The following is an 18,592-nucleotide window of genomic DNA, read 5'->3' on the forward strand; positions in this document are numbered from 1 at the left end:
TGCAATTTTTTACCAGGAAAAACTGGACAATGAACCCCCTCTGAGCTGCTCTGAAACTAGGGACAGCCACCAAACWCCTCTCAGTTGTCTCTGCAAAAGGAGGAGCATCCTTCCGTGTCCTTGCTGCCGCTCTGCTTTGATGGGGCTGCARGTGCTCCACCAGCCCATGTTTTCTCCTGCAGTTGTTGCAGCTCTGCCCTGGGGCCCTGCTGATCATCACTTGTGATGGGGTAGCTACAGCGAAGGGTGCCTGGGGGGGAAGTATTGGGAAGGATTTGGCCTGTGAGACTTGCTGGCAGCGTGCTTTGTTTAGGGGATGTTTCAGCCCCGATGAGCTGTTGCTGCCTGACCCTGTGTCCTTAGTGCTCAGCTGAGACGCTGCTGGCCCGATGCAGTGAGGCTGCTTAATTGGAGCTTTTAATGAGCTGCGGAGCTGGTGTGTGAACTGGTTCACTGTGAGGACCAGGCAGGGCCGGAGGACACTTAGGACCCAGGGGAAGCATCGGAGAGCTTCGCTGGCTGGGCTTGAAGGAGTTCCTGCCTCCCGGGCAGGACTTCTCAGGTGTCCTGATACTGCGGGCGCTGCAGCAAGGCGAGCTTGGCCCTCCCAGCAGCTCCCCCTTCCCCGCGTCCATGCCCATCCTCTGAGCCCCCCTGGGCTCCCGCTCCCCCATGCGCTCGCCCGGAGACAGCTTCGCACCATGAACGACCAGTACCACCGAGCAGCCCGGGATGGCTACCTGGACCTCCTGAAGGAAGCCACCAAGAAGGATCTGAACTCGCCGGACGAGGATGGCATGACCCCAACCCTATGGGCCGCTTACCACGGCAACCTGGATGCCCTGCGCCTGATTGTCAGCCGAGGGTGAGCATTGGTGTCTGCACGGTGCTGTTCCCCGTGGGATAGAGTAGCTGGGACCCCGTCTCTCCCCTTCCCTGCTCACAGGTCAGTGTGGGTGCGGGTGCCCCAGGAGCCGACAGCTTCTGTCCCTAACGGCCCCTCTCCTGCCCTCCCCTCTGTGGTTTTCTCTCCTCTTGCTTTGAGTCTGATCCAAAGCTCCTGATATATCTGTTGATCACTCAGGGTTATTCCAGCTCCTCTGATCCTATAACCACCCTGCAGGTCTGCCCCACACCCTGCCCACAGCTCACAGGTAGGGCTGGGTCCCTACTGCACCCTCTGTAAGTGCTTTGCAGTCCTGAGTCAGGTCCTGTAGACGGGCAGGTCCGAAGGCTAGCATGTCAGGTCACTGCCAGACCCTAAAATTGCYCTTTTAAATAAGGGGACAGAGAGAATAAGTGCTCCTTCTATTGCAAAAAATGCTCACAGAGAGGAGAGGTGGGGACAGTGCCAGCTGGCGGTCGCTGATGCTTGTCTGTTTTACCTAAAGTGAGATCTGAATATGTGACCCAAGGGCAACCTGTCGTGCACCTGAAGCCCAGGAAATTCAGGAGTCTGTGCCTCTTACAAGCAGACTTATTTAAGCCCAGTCTCCCACTGGGGGTTGCTTGATGCTGACGTGTCTCTCTTGGTCCCTCATTTGGGCTGAAAGAAGTGTCAAATCTGAAGGTCTCTGGGGCCATAAGCATGGATGTAGTGGGAAGAAGGGAGTGGGATTGAGAGGGCTTGTCAGAGTGGAAGGCTTTGAATTTTGRTGGTGGTGGTGAGGAAACTGGTGGGAAGGTCTGTGCTAAGGTGAGATCAGCTGTTCCTAATTCCTTCCTGAGCAGTGCTTGGCTCAACTGTTCTTACTAACCTCCCTCGGGAGCACGTGTCAGCACTTCCTTCCTGCTCCAGGTAGCTTCTCCGAACACCTCATCTAAAGGGTGTCTTCAGCCTTGTGCTGAGAGATTGGTGATGGCACAGATTTTTATCTTTTTTTTTTCCCCCAATATCAAGGAATAGCGCAGGGGTTGGGAGCCTGGATGTACATCCCACCTCCCTGGAAGGGCTTTGCTGCTCCACTTYGGGTCGGGACTCAGCTGGGCCATCGGCTCCTGAGTGGAGGTTTGCCTGYCTGCAGCCAGCCGAGGCTGGATGGGTGGCTCTCATGCCTGATCAGCCGTGTGTCCACTGTGCCTGTTCCCACACTCACAGCATTTCCTTATGGGAGACAGTTATACTCCAGTCTGCTTCTGTAAAGCCTCCAGCCGTCTCTCCTGGCCCTGGCCAGCTGTATTTATAGGCAAAGCTCTGTCTCACGTTGCTGCCTTCCTGTTGTAAGGTGCTTTCAGATCTTGGGGTCAGAGAGGCTGCGTGTAGACTTTGAGAAGTCCTTGAGTGGCTGACGCAATAGGAKCGTGCTCAGGAAGGCATGTTTTTCRGAGTCCGGCAGGGAGAGGGCAAAACACAGCTTTCGTCCAAAGCACGGGCCTTCCAGACTGGCTGTATACCTTGGGCACATCCTCCCGGCCGTACTCCTCGCGTAGCCCTCGTGCTCCCAGCCTTGGATAGCCACGTGCCGCTGCCGCGCTCCCCCCTGCAGCATCCCCGGTAGCCCGCTCTCCCCTCCACGCGCGCTGCAGCGGCACTGCTGCTCTCCTGCACAGGCCCCACAGCCGAGTCGCCGCCTCGCCAGAAAGCCCAAGGGCTGCTTTTCTGCAGAGGGGCCCCTTTTATAAATTCATTATAAAAAGGTCCTAGCGGACATGTCCGGGTGCGTCTTGGCTGCTGTTTAATTAACAGCCTGATATACATTTGCTGCTGACAGGGAAAATAGCCCAGCAGAGGCTTGGTGCCCTTTAAGTGATGAATGGTGGAGCAAAGCATTCGTCCGCGGGCTGCAGGATGAATTTGCATCTGAGCATTCATCTCCGTCTGTTAGATGCTCGCCCAGGACCGTGCAGAGATCTGTGAAGCCTCCTCACCCCTCCAGTTGGGTCAGTGCGGGGCTCTCTGCTCCTGGGAGCCAGCTTTGGGTCAGCGCTGGCCAGCTAAAGAGTGCGAAACACAGGAAAGCCTCCGAGCCATGTGGTGGGGGTGGTTGGTGCCAGAGAGGGGAAGTCACCCAAGCCCCCCTCCAGGCAGACCCTTTAATTTGTGCGTGTCGTCTGAGGCATTAACAGAAAAGTCTTGCTCAGAAATTAAGCTTGCTCTGTGCTGCTCAAGGGCTTTTGGAAGTGTTGCTATTACGCCTGGGATCTAACCATCGGGAAGCAAGACGGGGACTCGTCACTGTGCCAAAACGTCAATATAGCTATCCCTGGTCTCGGCTGTCAAAATATTCCTCYTTAGGCAAAGACAGGCCTGCTCCTCGAGGCAGGAGTGTGCGTGATGGGTGCGCGTAGGCAGCGCCCAGGTGAGCGGTGATGGGGAGGTCTCGGAGGCAGATGGGCTTTTCAAACGTCAGTTCCTATTTGCTAGCGCTTTGTGAAGGTCTGGTGCCCGGACAAGCTGGGAGACCGTTCCCTTGGTCTCCATGCCCTGCAAAGCGGGCACTGGGGCCAGGCTGTTACGGAACATCCTGGCACGGTGAGGGAGGCTGGCCAGGAGGGGCCCTGGGAAAGCAGGGCTGTGCGAGGGACAGCGAGAGTGGGTGGCGAGGGGGAAAAAATCACTGCTGCTGACTTCCACACCTCATTGCAGGCCTGGCTGATGGATTTTTAGGATTAGCTAAGCTCTGTCCAGCTGTCATGAGTGAAGGAGCCTAGTTCACATGTCCGCATGTTTGGCAAGTTGTGGTGCAGGGCCGAAATGGAGAGGGGGAAATAAGGTATGACAGTGCTGTTGGCRGATGTGTGAGGAAAGTTCATCATCTCAGCCCATGCAGATCAGGTCATGAAGTAGACTTATTGCTATGTCCAGGTCGGAGCAGGGGAGGCTTCATAACAGCCAGTGATTTGTCTGTGCCTTGCTGCCACCTTTGGATGGGAACAGAGAGAGGGGACGGGATGGAGGGGTCAGCAGTGGCTTGTCCTCCTTGTTAGCAACACAAAAAGCCTTTTTCTTCCTCCTGGCTGGGCTCCAGTGAGGGAAACAAACTCAATTAACACGATGGCTGGGAAAAGACAGGCTAATTGGCATTTGGTATTGCAGCTTTTCAGAGGCAGTAATTCTTCAGCGCAGTTCGTTATGAAGTGCCGCAGGAGTGACAGGCATCGGCCCAGCTCCTGTTAGCCACAAGTCTGATGGCTTTGTCTGGGAACAGCCAGGACTTTCTTGCCTTGGAGTGGACCATGAGAGGGGTTGGGATGCATCTTCCTGCTAGACAGGGCTGTGGTCAGCTCTGTCACCTGGCGTTCCTTTGCTGAGGTGTGCCTCAGTTTCCTGTGCTACAAAACAAGGGTCATGGATGCCTCCTTTTAAGAAGTGCTTTGAGTTTTAATGGCAAAGGGATGCGAGGCAGTGCGGATCATGCACCCCACACTGAGGCAGTGGGTTGGAGAACAGACAGCTCCTGACCTCAGCCAGGCTGCTCGAGGGAAGGGTTTCRAAGCAGGGTGGAATAAGGCAGCAGGCAGGACATGACATGCAAAGGTGATGGACCTCCGTGCTGGCTGATGGTCAACTGGGTGCCAGGAATAGCAGCGTGGCCATGTCAGTGGGGAGCTTCCCTGGGGTGATGACCTGCTGGGGAGGTGAAGGAGCTGGGTGGAGCGCTATCACAGCTTGGTTGCTTCCGGTACCTGAGCTGGCTTCTCCAAGACAGCGTGAGATCTGGCTGTGGTGACGTACCAGGCCAGTAGACATGCCCCTAGGCACTACTGCCATACAAATAGCATTAATAATCACTAGTAACGTTGGCTCCCACAATAACTGCTAACCTAGCTTCTTGCTGAAATAGAAGAGGGGGAAAGCCTTGAGATGAGCCTAACCTACAGCATCTGGTGCTAGATTTTTGGGTATCTGGACTTGCTGGAGAAGAGCTTAATCCTTGATGTACCACCAACCCTATCCTGGACAAAACTTGAGATATGAGATCTGAAACTCTGCTCTGGTCCCAAACTCATCTTTTTCTGCTCATCTCTAGGCTTTGCTTGAGCCATTRCCCCAACTGGCTATGCTGAAACTGGTTGTTTCTCTCAAGGCCATAAATGATTTTTCCTCTTCCTATAGCCAAAAACATGCCGAGTGTTTTACAGGAGCCAGGGCTACTCTGCACCCAGCCAGCTCACGGTTTGAGGGCCTGATCTTTCCTGCACACACATGAGCATGCCTGCCAGGGGGTGAGCCAGTCCATTGCTATCAGAGGAACTTCACACGTGCAACCAGGGAAGGACATGTGTAAGTGTTGGTGGATTCCCAGGCTAATTGAGGTCCCATGGGAGAAGTGGGGGGAAAAAACGGCAGGAAGGGAGTGAGCGTGCACGTCACAGTGAGAACACAATGACTCAGGAGATGCACATGTCCACCCAAGGGGCTCAATTAACAGTGTTTTTAATAATAATTATTACAGGAGTTGACTCAGCACTTGAAAACTCTTTGAAGTTGAGAAGTGCTGCGCTTCATACTTGTTATTAAAATACGTTCCCACTTAGTGGACCCTGCAGTCAGCATCTCCTTGTGTGCGGTGCCCTCGAGGTGAAGTTTTGCTTGGTCTGAGACCTGCCAGAGGGAAGGCCTCATGTTTATTATCAGCACCAGATCAAATGCATCTGCTTTGCAAGTCACCATTCTTCTTTCCTTCTGATGCATTTTTAGTGCCTCTGTCAGACATTTATGGGGCAAAGGGACCCAGAGATCTAATTTTGCTCTAATATCTTGGTTTCTAGACAGTGGAAATATCCAGCGAAAGCTGGTTTTGATGTTCTTTCCCCTCACTTATTCTCTGAGGCAATAAAAAGCATGAGGAAAGTAGAGCTTCACGTATGAATCTCCCAAGACCCTTCCAGCTTTGCTCTTTGCCACCCAAACCAAACGAACGTAAGAACAGGCTCTGAGACGTAGTATGTGGATCAAGCATCCCGCAAGAGAAGTGGTTGGTTTGGGAAACAAGGCTATTTCCAGTGCATCCATTGCTAAATCACTGTCCGAATAAGAAGTCCATATGGGTGTCGGGTCCCTCACGGTGCCCTGGCTCATCTGCCCATACATGTCTGAGCCGACACACATGTGCCCATTCAGAGTACACGTAAACAAATGACCGTTCACRCGCTGAGTTCCACCACCAGCCCCAGCAGTTCTAGTTTCACTGGCTCTTTAATCCAGCTCCATCAATAATTTACTCCTCTCTTGCAATTCATCAAATATTTATCTTCCCCATGAATTTCCCAGCCTGGACATGTCACTATGAGGGTAGGGGGGTGGATAGGGAGTTACCTCTTCTGGCAACTTGGCATTGCCACAGTACTGGCAGCTCCCCTCCTCTACTTCAGCTGCTTCACGGCTTCCTGCAGTCTCCCTGCCCCTTTTCTCCCTAGTGCTCTTCCAAGCCTCATCTTTGAAGCCTTTCTCGGCTTCAGTGAAAGATGATGAAGGCTCTGGATACTAAGTCCTGCAGGGCTTTGTGATTTTATTTTATTTTATTATTATTATTTTTTAAGGCTTAATTCCCTTACACATTTTTGAACCTTTTGACAAGCTCTGGCTGAATTTGCCAGAAGGCTCAAGATCATAAAGCTACTAAGTTTCTACAAATTTTGTGAACATAGGTGCCTGCTGGAGAGCAACTGCTGATGCTCTCAGTAAGGGAAAAGCTGAATGCACCTCGCAGTGGCTATTAAGGAGTCCCAACAGGAAACTCATGTTCTGGATGCAAATAATCTCCACTTTAACCTCTGGATGCTGGCTTTATTCCTTCTGCCTTTTGCAGAATCATTTCCCTTCCATATTAGATAGCTAAGGCATTTTGGCAAAGCCTGAAAATTGGGAACTAGTTATCACAGAGGCTGCATAGCTCTGCTCAGGCTCCGTTGTTTCCTGAACACCAGTGTTCACAGCGGGGTGTGGGGAGCTTGGGGTGTGCCCTAAGTATGTGAGGGCTAATGTGCTGGAAGGGGATATTACTGAGTCTCGTGTACGAACACTAGTGATGAAGGTGTAAAGGAACATAGCTGGCAGGGGGAAGAAGTCCCTAGCTCTAGCAATCTTGGCTCTCTTTCACTGGAGCACCTTTTAGCCTCTTTCAAGTGAGGTGGGCTGTAGCACAGAGGATATGTGGGATTTGGGAGAGGCTTCTGTGATCTGCTGGTCCCAGCCCTTGTCAACACAGGCCTAAAGCAGTGAGGAATAAAATAGCACAGGGTGAATGTCTCAAGGGTGTGTTCCCCTTCCAGACCCCTGGTTCTACCAGTGCATTTAYTCTTTCTTTTGAAGGCTTAGAATGAGCATCCTGATGCCTAAGCTGACTGGACGCTCTTCCAGACGCTTCCCTGGAAGCTAGGGTTTGTATTTGGGGTCCTCATGGCTGAGGGACAGTGCTTGGCTCCTCTAGAGCTCATCAGAAAGGGTGGCAAACAAAAGGGCAGGAGCTGTGCTGAGTTGCAACTCTGGCAGAGCCATGCTCCACTGTGGGCAGTTGCTCTTGAGAGCGGTGGAGCTGCACAGTGTTAATAAAAGGCTCTGCCTTACCTGTGTGTGTAAAGGGAGAGAGCCTTGTTGACAGATACTGCTGCTGGCTGCATATCATTAGCACGCACGCTGGAGCAAAAGCCTGGTGCCAGCAGGGGTGTGAACTATCTCTCGTTTCAGCAGATCATAAATACAGAGGAATGTCAGGAGTGCAGAGCTGCCTCGAGTCCTGGGTTCATGTCTATCCTGCTCGATGGGCCCAGCACATCATAGGAGACGGGAGATGTGGGCAAGTGGTTGTGCCCCATCAGCAGCTTGCTGCGGTAGGGGCTGACACAAAGTGAGAAGAGCTGCTAATTGCATTAGTCGAGTGTCCAGCCCTTGAGGAGTGCAGAAACCTAATCTCCACTTTCTCTGAAACTAGATTCTCAGGATGTGCTAATACCAACTCACTTCGAGGCATGCAATCGAAACCAAGAGTGGTACGGCAAAGAACCTCCACAAAAACCCAGCCCCTAGGCCTATGCTAACAACTCTGCTCTTATTGTCTGTTGAAATCATGTCCTCTGGTGTCCTGAACTTCCCCGCACATGAAAGAAGGGTGGAGGATTTAGTTCACATGAAGATAGAAAAGTGCAGCAGCTGGTGGTTTTCAGAACCAATGCTTAGGATGGCCATTTTTTGGTGGTATTACCATCATGGTGGGACCCACCATGAAGACCTGGTGTATGCAGGGGTATTTTGGGATATCTCTCCATGTAATGTGAATGAAGCCAAGATTTGAAGCTGGAATCTGCATAGCATTTAATGGGATGTTTGAGATTTGAAATTTTATAATAAGTTAAAAACCTGAGCTGGAATCTGCCCCACATCTCAATTTGGGGCTATTCAGAATCTGACCTGTCTCTCTCCAAAGATTGATTGGATGCAGGAACATGTCTCTTGAGAGTTAAATTCAGTTATGGGAGTTGCCACAGGCTTGCATGTCAGGCACATGATTCCATGTCATTGGTACATCCCTCCAGAAGACTTAAAAGTGAAGTTGTGGGGGTTGGAGGCATGTGGTTTTGTATTTCGAGGAGGAAATAATTCATGGTGCTGGTACTACTGATTTGCCCCTGCACAACTGCAATGGCTTTTTCTCTAGGAAATATCTCAGTAGAGTCTGTCAACCAGGCCTGTGAGCTAACTGGTTCTTTTCCTTATTGTATAGGGGGGATCCAGACAAATGTGACATCTGGGGGAACACCCCTCTCCACCTGGCAGCAGCCAATGGTCACCTGAACTGCCTTTCCTTCCTCATCTCTTTTGGGGCCAACATCTGGTGCCTGGACAATGACTACCACACCCCGCTAGACATGGCAGCCATGAAGGGACACATGGAGTGTGTGCGTTACCTGGACTCCATTGCTGCCAAGCAGAGCAGCCTCAACCCCAAGCTGGTGAGCAAACTGAAGGACAAGGCCTTTCGGGATGCAGAGCGGAGGATTAAGGACTGTGTGAAGCTGCAGAAGAAGCACCACGAAAGGATGGAGAAACGGTACAAAAAGGAGATGTCGGATAATTCAGATACCATGAGCTTCTCTAGCTATTCGAGTAGCACTTTAAGCAAGAAGTTCCAACACATGTCTATGGTGACTTCCCTGCCATACTCACAAGCCACCATCCATGGTACAGCCAAGGGAAAGACGAAAATACAGAAGAAGCTAGAGAAGAAGAAGCAGGTGGATGGGACATTCAAAATATATGAGGATGGGAGGAAAAGCGTGCGATCTCTGTCTGGCCTGCAGCTAGGGAATGATGTCATGTTTGTGAAACAAGGCACATACGCCAGCCCCAAGGAGTGGACTCGACGTAATATCAGAGACATGTTCCTCACAGATGAAGATACCGTCTCCCGTGCCATAAGTGATCCAGGTTTGCATATGGACTCAGCCCACTCAGAAGTCAGCACTGACTCTGGCCACGACTCCTTATTCAACCGCCCCGGGCTAGGCACTATGGTGTTCCGGCGCAACTACGTCAGCAGYGGGCTCTTTGGGATTGGCCGGGAGGACACTGGCACACTGGGAGAAAGCAACGCCGATGGGGTAGRTGTCAAACTGCGGAGCCGCCTGCAGCGCTCGCCAAGTCTTGACGATAGCATTGGCAGTGCCAACAGCCTGCAGGAGAGGAACGCAGAGGAGCTACCCTGGGATGAGGTGGAGCTGGGCTTAGATGATGATGATGAACCAGACACCAGCCCCTTGGAGACTTTCCTGGCTTCCCTGCACATGTTTGAGTTCATCTCCATCTTGAAGAAGGAAAAGATTGACTTGGAGGCCCTCATGCTATGTTCAGACAATGATCTGAAAAGCATCAATATCCCATTGGGTCCCAGGAAAAAGATTGTGGATGCCATCCAGCGGAGACGGCAGACTTTGGAGAGGCCAGATATCATTGTAGACACTGAACTGTAAGTAGGAGATGGGGCTACTGAGCAATTAAACTCTTCAGCAGGTGGAGATGTGGATAATGTAAGGGTTTGTTTTCAACCCACTTGGAAGAGTCCAGGTAACTGCAGTGCTTTTGTGTGTGGGCAAATTCCTGCTTGTGTGGAAATGATGAGAGTTTGAAAAGGTGGCAATAGCATTAGTTCATTACTCAACAGCCCTAATGCGGCCGGGCAGGACGTGAAGTTTTGTTTCATAACCTATATGAATGCAGATTGCTCTGTGGTCTGATTCTTCTGAGTCCTTGTAGTTGGGATTTTCAACCACACTCATGCTTGTCTTGACTCTTCACCTATTGAAGGTGTTAGGAAATCAACCACAATTCCCCAGTGGGACCAGACTGAGACCAGTGCCCAGTGGCTTTCAGAATCCTTCCTCGAATGCTTGAGTTCTTACTCAAACCTTCAGAGATTGCATATTTGGGTTGGAGATGTTCTTGCTGTGTTTTGGCATTTCCAGGGTTTGGCTGGTTTGGTCCAAAAGGACCACACGCCTGCCATTGAGGTGAATGGAAGGCATTAGTTTGGGTCTCCCCACCGTCACATCCGCTGACACTCCAATCCAGTGTTGTTTGGGCTTCCCAACCTCTAAATGTCTGTGTGTTTCTTGCTGGTTTTACTGGTTTTCAGTACTGCTCATTCTTGGATCTCCAGGGTGCTGATAGATTTTTCTCTTTCCCTTTGCAGATAGCAGCAGCAGCATTTTTTTTTTCCATGAACAAGAAACAAAACCAGTTCTAAGTTGCCAGAAAACACAAGCCAGAGACTCTCTTCCTGGGGCAGCTGGATGCTGTCCCCTTCAGTCCCTCTGAACTGGCCTCCTGCTCCCTCGCTCTGCTCCTTGGCTGTGCAATGCTCCCAGGCGGTACCTGGTACTGAAGGATGATTGCTGAGCTCGGACCAGGCAGCTTCATCCTGCCTGCCCRACAGGACAACAGTTGCCTGCTCTCTGGAGGAACATGAATATGTTATGCAGCTGGCTAGGAAACTGTGTAGTCACAGACTGAGAAACCGTGCAAAGCCATGAGTGGAAGGAGTTATGCAATGGTATTTTCAAAGGGACCCAAAATAAATAATTATACCCAGACTTTCTTGAACAAAGTGGTTGATTTGGGGTTTGGGATGGAGGTGCAGGGAAATGGGGCATCCTGGCCCATCTCCTGGTTCTTGGTTGCTTTGGGTGTGTTGTTTGATACTGTGTTATCAGGGGTGAGTTTTGATTACCTTGGTTTTTGGGTGTTTTGGCTTGAGATATCCCGGCTCTGATTTTTGCCGGTAGGTACTCAGCACATCTGCGAATCAGGTCTGTGCTCTCTTGAATGAGATGATCTAAAATGAAGATGGTGTTTTGAATGTGTCGATAGATGCCTTTCAGTGCCCCAATCTCACAGGCTGTCCTGGAGAAGTAATRTTTCTGTCCTGTCTCTCCAGGGCACTGAGCTGTGTAAGCAATTTATGTGTAAAGGGCCTCAACATTTGCCTCCGGAAGTTTCCCACGACAGAGCATGGCACCAGAGGATAACTGCTGGGCTGCAGCGAAGAGGCTATTCCAGGCAGCCCTGATACGTTGATGCTCAAATGCAGCCCAGCTCTGAACCGTAGATGTTAGGTGTTTCACACAGACCTGTCACCTCTCTCACTGACTGTTACACTCATTTTCCAGGCCTTCAGCTCCCGGCCGCTGCTGTAGCATAATACATGCATGGTCCATGGATGGGTTGTGAGTGGAAGGAGTGTTTCTGGGTGCAGCGGCATGCTGTGGACCTGCGTCCTCACCTGATCTCACACCCTGGCGGTGACACAGCCCAATGGAAGAGAGTCAACAGCTCTGTGCTGGCAAAGTGCCTGTTCAGGCTGTGATGCAAACTACTGGTTTAGAGAAGTGCCACCTGGATTATGTTGTTGCTGGGACTGCTTCAGGTGAGATAGTAAAGCCACAAACAAGATGACTGCCACTAGACAGCCCATAGGTTACTTACAGGGGTACCGAGACTGCAGTGGAGGTAGCTGAAAACTGGACCACAGCAGGAATGCAACAATGGCTCAAATGACCCCATAGACCAGGAGATCCAGTGTTAGGCTTATCCTATAAGCACTGAAAGGTCTCCTGGATMTTAGCAAATTTAAAGTGAGGTTTAATTTATTACTGTTGTAATCAGGTCCCGGCCTGCCTCGTTACAGTGGCTGCAGCTGAGAAGACTAGTCTCACAGTGTGCCTACTGCCACAGAGCAGAACCTGGGCTCCCGCTGGTTCCTTGCAGCCAGGTTTGAGCCCTGGCTCTAGTARAGAGAGAGGAAAGTCCGATTTAGCCTTTGCGAGAAATGCTGGCTGCTCTGGTGAGGCACAGGAGCATCCATGGGCATAAATCCTGCCCGTAAGCGGAAGGTTGCTTTGTCACTTTGTGTACAGCTGGAGGAACATGCTCAGTTATGCCTGGGTTTGTCTCGCTGTTTATCTAGCCTCGTCTTAGTGATGCAAAAGATGAGGAATAACCTGAGCATGGTGACTTCTGGCAGGATGTGTGTGCTTGCCCCAGGTCTGTCTGGGATCTGGACCACACTTGTCCCTCTTGAGACGTGAAGACGCTTTCCTTCACACATGGCTTCCAATTTGCTTCCTCTGTGCCGGGCTGTCTCTGCCCCCATGTGTCTCTTGGGACTAAGTGGAGAACGTTTAAGTTAGGCTGGCTGTTTCTTTCTTGCAATGGATGTCTCCTGTGCCAGCTTTGGCTTCCTCACCCCTTCGTTATGACAGCAGCTGAAACAGGTCCCCATCCTGAGACAACCTGAAGCCCAGCTCTCGTGTCAAGCCTACAGCCTGCATTTCCACTCCCAAGAGGTCCCCTGCAAGGCACATAGCCACAACTGCACAAATGTGTCGTTAGGCCGTTGAGCTTGAATCCTGCTTCTGAGTGCTGAGCATCAGCAGCCAGCTGTGATGTCTCGCCCAGCGTTCAGCTCATCGAGATGGTGAATGGTGGGGATGACCCAACAAGCCCTGGACCAGCCTTCCTGATGGTTGTTTAGAGGAGAACAAGTGCATGCAAATATGCGTGGAGTATTTTACAGTGGAAAGGCTTTAGTGGTGTAGGCTCTGTTTTTTCTGGTTGCAGGATGTGGATCAGCTTGGCGTGAAGCTGTGCAAGTCCTCCTCTCTGCCTGCATGAGCCCTGGGCTGTGCACGTGTGCATGAAGAGGAGGAGGAGGAGGAGGAGTGCCCTTTGCAAACAGTTGGACTTGCTGCCCGTGAAAAACAGGGAGCTGGTGGCTCTCTGTCCAGCTGCCCTCTGAATGGCTGGAGCCCCATCGGGAGCAGCACGGTAGCTGCTACAACCTCACCCCGCTGCACGCAGAGACACTGCAGCATCAGCTGGCCACCAGCACTGCACTGAAGGTTTAAGACCTTTCTGCACCGAGGCAAACTGAGAACAAACATTTTGGCAGTTGGAAATGGCTTGTACCAAAGCGCTTTTTGCCTCCTTTCTCAGGGCACCCAAAAGGACTGCTGCCCCGGTGCTCCCTCCTGCTCCTGGCTCTGAGAAGCAGTGCTGGCTACACGCATTGCACATGTCCAGCCCTGGCAGTGGGTTTGCAGCCCCATGCGGAGGGCCGGCTGCCTCGTGCGGGAGCCCTGCTGGGGCCTCCCGAGGATCCYGGTTAGCCAGAAACGCAGCGGGGAGTGCAAATGCTCGTGGCTGCCRGCGGCTCAGGATTGCAGGGTGGGGGAACAGTGCTACCAAAAAGCCTTGCAACTGCAGTCCTGCCTGGCAAACTCTGCCTTGCCCTGTTCGTAGCGTGGGAACGGCAGGGAGCGGAGCTTTAATCAGGCAGTGTTGTAAAGGCACCTCAGACAAAAGCTGCTCTTAGCTTTTAGAAGTAGTTTCTAGAGATAAAAATGCTTTTATATTTGGAATAACTCTTGACTTGATTTGCRTGACTTTGGGCTTAATTTCTAGGCAAAATACTAGAAATTGAACATGCTGAGTTGGTCAGTTCTCAGGAAAAGGCTGCCGAGCGCTGAATCCAAAGCACTGTTCTCTTCGGTCCCACTCCAAAGCCAGGGCTGGCGGCTCAGCGTGCTAATGTCACAGCTCCCTCTGCTGGGACCCGGCCCCCGGGCGCAGGTTGGGACCTGCTGCCTGGCTGGGGCACGAGGYGCAGGGACACAGCGAGGCACGGGGACGGCCACCAGGTCCTGGCTGCAAGCAGGATGCATAACCGAAGGCTGGTTTGCAGGTGAGATGGTGGTGGCTGAATGCATCCTCTTCCCCACTTGCATGTGCGATCATATCAGTCCTCTGCGTTTTACCTTTGGGCTGAACCAGACCTGGGACCAGCTGCGAGGAGCCTGTTTTTCACCTCTGGGGACCCTTGGGCAGGCTCAGGTGACTGCAGTGCTCCTGAGCTTGCCATGCTCCTACATAACTTTACAATTCGCACCAGTTTGCTTTGCAGTCACTCCAGTGCAATGGGTACCAGTTCCCCCAGTAACGGAAAAGGAGAAGCAGAGCTATCAGCTCAGCACCCACAGGGGCCTTTTGCAGGCTGAGAGCAGGGAAAGGTTTTCCACCTGGGGGCTGTGGAGCAGGTGGGGATTGCAAACTCAGTAACTTTGTTTAGGAGCATTCAAGCRGTTGCTGATGTCTGGCTGATGCTGAGGGTGATGGAGATACCCCTTCCAAATCATCTTTCTTCCAAAGAGCTGCTCTGCTGGAAAAGGGATGTAGCGATACCCAAGTGCCATGGGACAAGCCCCCACCAAGCTAAGAACGAGCCCAAAATGCTGCTCAACAAAGCCCTGGGGACCACCACAGTCACCTCCGTGACTGCGGCCTTGCAGAGCCCAACACGTCAGCCGGCTGCGTGCCGTGGGCTTTGCAATGGAGGTGGCAGGTGCCGGGGGTGGCCCCGGTGCTGCGGCACCTGCCCCTGCTCTGTGCACGAGGCAGCGCGGCCTCCCGGCGCACTCGGCCCGGGGAGCTCACGGGTGCTAATTGCATCTCCGCTGCAGCCGAGAACAACACGCTCCCGCTGGAGCGGGCTCTTGTGAAAGCGGGGTGGAGGCCGGGCCTGGCACACCCCGAAATACCCTTCCAAACAGAAACCGCGCCAGGCGGCAACTTCCTCCAGCACCCAAACACCAGCCCCGTTGGGCAGCTGGGACCCGGCGCCGTCCCCGTGGGCACGGCACAGGTGCAGGGGGGCAGCAGGAACCCCCTTGCAGCGAGCGCTAGCCCGGGGGGCTCTGCAAACCTTTAACGCCCCAAGCCACCGCTGCCAAACCACCCCGCGCTGCCGTGAGCAGGCTTCCCGGCAAAATCAGCCCYGGGAATAGCCTGGGCACAGGTTTCCCCCTCCCTGGCGGTGCAGGGACACAGGAGCTGCCCCGTAGGGAGTGAGGTGGAAGGGCTGCGCTGTGCCGGCGCACGCTGTTACTCCCCTGCCTTTCCTTCCCCTGTCTTTGTCTGGGATCCCTGGGGAGCCGGGCTGCGGCCTCGAAGAGGGAAAACGCAGGTGAGGCTTTAGGGTACAAGCGAGGGATTGCTGTGCGGCACCGGCGGTGTTGGAGGTGCCGCTACGCAGGGGCCGAGCRGGTGTTGCAACAGCCCCGCTCGGCACCTGGGTACCGCAGCCCCGGCGGCTCTTGAGCAGCGTTCACAGCCTGCCGGCAGCACCGGGGTCGTTTYCCTGGACGGTGGGGCAAGAGCAAAGCTGCAGGGCTCTGCACTTGGTGGCTGGGCCGTGCAGGGACGCTGAAAGATGACGTGCCAAGGCTGCTCCTGCAGCTGCAGGGAGCATGCGGAGGACGGGGCGCCTGCAGTCCTCAGCCCTGCCTGATGCGCCTCGCCTCCCACGTCCGGGCACCCCCGGCGGTGCCCGTGCGGGGTGTCGTGGGGTCTGGGGCCTGCTGGGCTCCCGGGTACTGGCCCCTGGCCATTGCCCACCCCTTGCTTAACTATTTCCTGTCCATCCCGATGGGGATTCGCTTCCTGGCCGAGCGGCTGAGTAACGCTGGGCAATTGCAGCCTGCAGCCGGGCCGTGGGAAAGGTGGACGGCAGGGATGGTGGCGAGCGCGGGGCAGCGGGAAGGTGGGATGCAGAGCACCCGTCCTGCCCAGCGGCTTTGACTTCCCTTGCGCGTGCCTCCGACGCCGCTCCCCTGGGGACTGCGGGCGGCAGCGGCCTCCTCGCGCTGAGCGCCAGCCTGGATGGGGCCCGAGGTAGCGCCCGTTGTGTTGGAGCAGGGTTTGGGCCGGCGGGTCGAGCCGAGCTGGCGCGGACGYGGAGCTGACGGCATCAGCGGCGCACGAGCAGAGTGTCAGGTCGGGTGCAGCACCTTGCGGGGAGCTTCGGCACCAGCTTTTGGGTCCCTCCACAGCTTATTCCCAAAACTAAACCAGCCAGAAAGGATGCGGTTCAGCACATCCCCTGCAAGAGGATGAGTGYGGCACCGAGCGTCCCCCATGGGAAAGTCGGGCAGAGCAAGGTGCTGGGGCAGCACCGGTGTCCCGGCACCAGCGGGAGGCAGTTTTGTTTGAGGTGCGGCACCGGGGGAGAGATTTGCCCCGGGGTATTAGGCTAAAATGCCTGCAAGCGCTGCTGCCGGAGGGCGAGAAGTGGCGAGCGGCACCTCCGAGGGGCGCTTGGCGGCAGGGCCGGACGCACCGCGGGAAGCGGGAGGACGAGGCGCAGTCCTGGCCACACCAGCGCCGAGAGCCCCTGGCACAACACCCCCCAGCGCCCCGCGGACATGAGCTATGAGGTCCGAAAGCCAAAATCCTGACTCTTTGCTCTGGCCTCCGCCCCCGCCAAAACACAGCAGCGGGACCAAAAGCGCCGGTGGGACGTGGCGCGTGCCTGAGCTGCAGCCTCGGGGGGCACCGCGCGGGGCACCTGCCTGCGAGCGGCTCCACGCCGACTGCAGGCTGCCGCCACGGTGGCAGCGGACTGGCTTTGGTGCCGGCAGGAGCGCGGGTTCGCCCTGCGATTGCGGGTTTGCGGCTCCGATAGCCCCGTCCAACCTCAGCAGCGTCACGGAGCCGTTCCTGCCAGAGCCTTCGAGGAAATGCCCCCGCCGCAAGCCCGCAGCACCTCAGCACTGGGGGGGGAACGGCAAGCTGTGGGGCCACCTGGAGCTGCAAAACCAGACGTCTTCCACCAGGCTCCTTCCCCGGCAGCGCAGGGAGAGGGAGGGATTGAAGAGGTTAAAGGACCTCCTGCAGCGCCGACGGGGTTGTGCTGGGCGCCGCTGCCGGAGCCTGTGGTTCAGGGCGACTCAGATCTGCCCGGAGCCCTGGAGCTGGCTCCGTGCTGCTCCGTTTGCCGCTGGGCAGCCCCAGCTCGCGGGCTGCCGGCCGGGTGAGGGTGCATCCTTGCACGCCTCCCCAGCGATGGTGCAGGTGCTGCACGCACCAGCACGTTGGCTCGGCAGCGGTGCGTGCGGGTCCCAGGGTGATGGCGGGGGAGAAGGGTGCGAGAAACCCCGAGCTGCAGCTCAGGACAGCGCTGAGCCCCGTTCCCGGCAGCCCTGCCACCAAGACAGCGCCGTTGGCAGGGCGAACGCCGGCGCTGCAGCCCTGCCGCTGGCTCCCAGCTCCTGCCCCGGATGCTTTGGTGCGCGGGGACCCGCAGGGCGCCAGGTCGGGCATCCCTGCCGGGTTCCTACCGCCAGTGCCAAAATCAGGGCTCCCCCCCACCGAACGGCGACGGGTCCCGGGGGCTGGCGTCGGGCTGGGCCAGCGCCTGCCGGCGCACGTGCTGCCTGACTCACCGCGGTGCTTCCTCCCTGCGGAGCCGGCTGCCTGCAGCGGCGAGGGCTGCCAGCTCGCTGTGGAGCCCCGAAACACCTGCCTGGCCCCAGGGCCGTTCCGGGAGCAGGCCGCCATCCTGGCTTTGCTTGTTATCTTCCAGCCTCCAGTTTTTTCGGAGGTGTGGGAAAAGCCTTCCCGCCTCTCCTCTAATCTTTGCACCTTTGGAGCTGTGCTTCAATGTCCTGCTGCACATTGAGGACAATTTTTCCTATTGCAGAACACAGCGCTCCCCGTTGCAAGCACCCTCGGAAGCCGCGGACGGAGCCGGCCCCAGCCCGGTGGGGCCTGGAGCATCGTCCCCCAGCGGGGAGCCCCAGCATCCTTGCAGGGGGCGAGGGCTCAGCGACCCGACCCCGCTGCAGCAATGCGCCGCGCAGGGGGCACCAGGGGCCGGAGGGGCCGGTRCAGGGCTGCGAGGGCGGATGCAACCAGGAAACCATCTACATCCCTGCAGGAGTACCCAAGCCCCGAGGCTGGAAAGATTTCCTTGGGGTTTCCCCCAGCTCTCCCGGGCCAACGAGGCAGCCGGTCACCATCCGCTCAGGGCAGCAGCGCCACGTCCGAGCCGCTATATCCAGAGCCGAGTCCAACCCTCTCCCCAAACCCGCTTCAATAACCGAGCTAACGAGAGCCGCTGTCAACACGTCTGCAGCTTCCCGGCCGGGGCTAGGAGAGGGCGAACCGCAGCGCCGTGATAAAGGCACCGAGGAGGAGAAACCTGTTTCACTGACCTTGCTCCATCAGCGCCTTGCCGGCTCCGCCGCGGCCGAGTCTGCGAGCGCGCGGGGCTGCTCCGGGGACGGACGCGCTGCGGCGGCCTTCAGGGGCGGCGCGGGAGGC

General features: G+C 55.3%; 1 protein-coding gene across 1 annotated transcript; it reads left to right on the plus strand.

Moving 5' to 3' along the window:
• The first annotated feature begins 701 nt into the window (after positions 1-701).
• On the plus strand, positions 702-9,909 carry USH1G (USH1 protein network component sans). The gene is made up of 2 exons (XM_026090534.1): positions 702-865; positions 8,664-9,909. The coding sequence occupies exons 1-2, from the start codon at positions 702-704 to the stop codon at positions 9,907-9,909; spliced, it is 1,410 nt and encodes a 469-aa protein (XP_025946319.1).
• Positions 9,910-18,592: the final 8,683 nt, after the last annotated feature.

Source organism: Apteryx rowi, unplaced genomic scaffold (genome assembly GCF_003343035.1).
Source record: "Apteryx rowi isolate R43461 unplaced genomic scaffold, aptRow1 scaffold_86, whole genome shotgun sequence".
Lineage (NCBI taxonomy): Eukaryota > Metazoa > Chordata > Aves > Apterygiformes > Apterygidae > Apteryx > Apteryx rowi.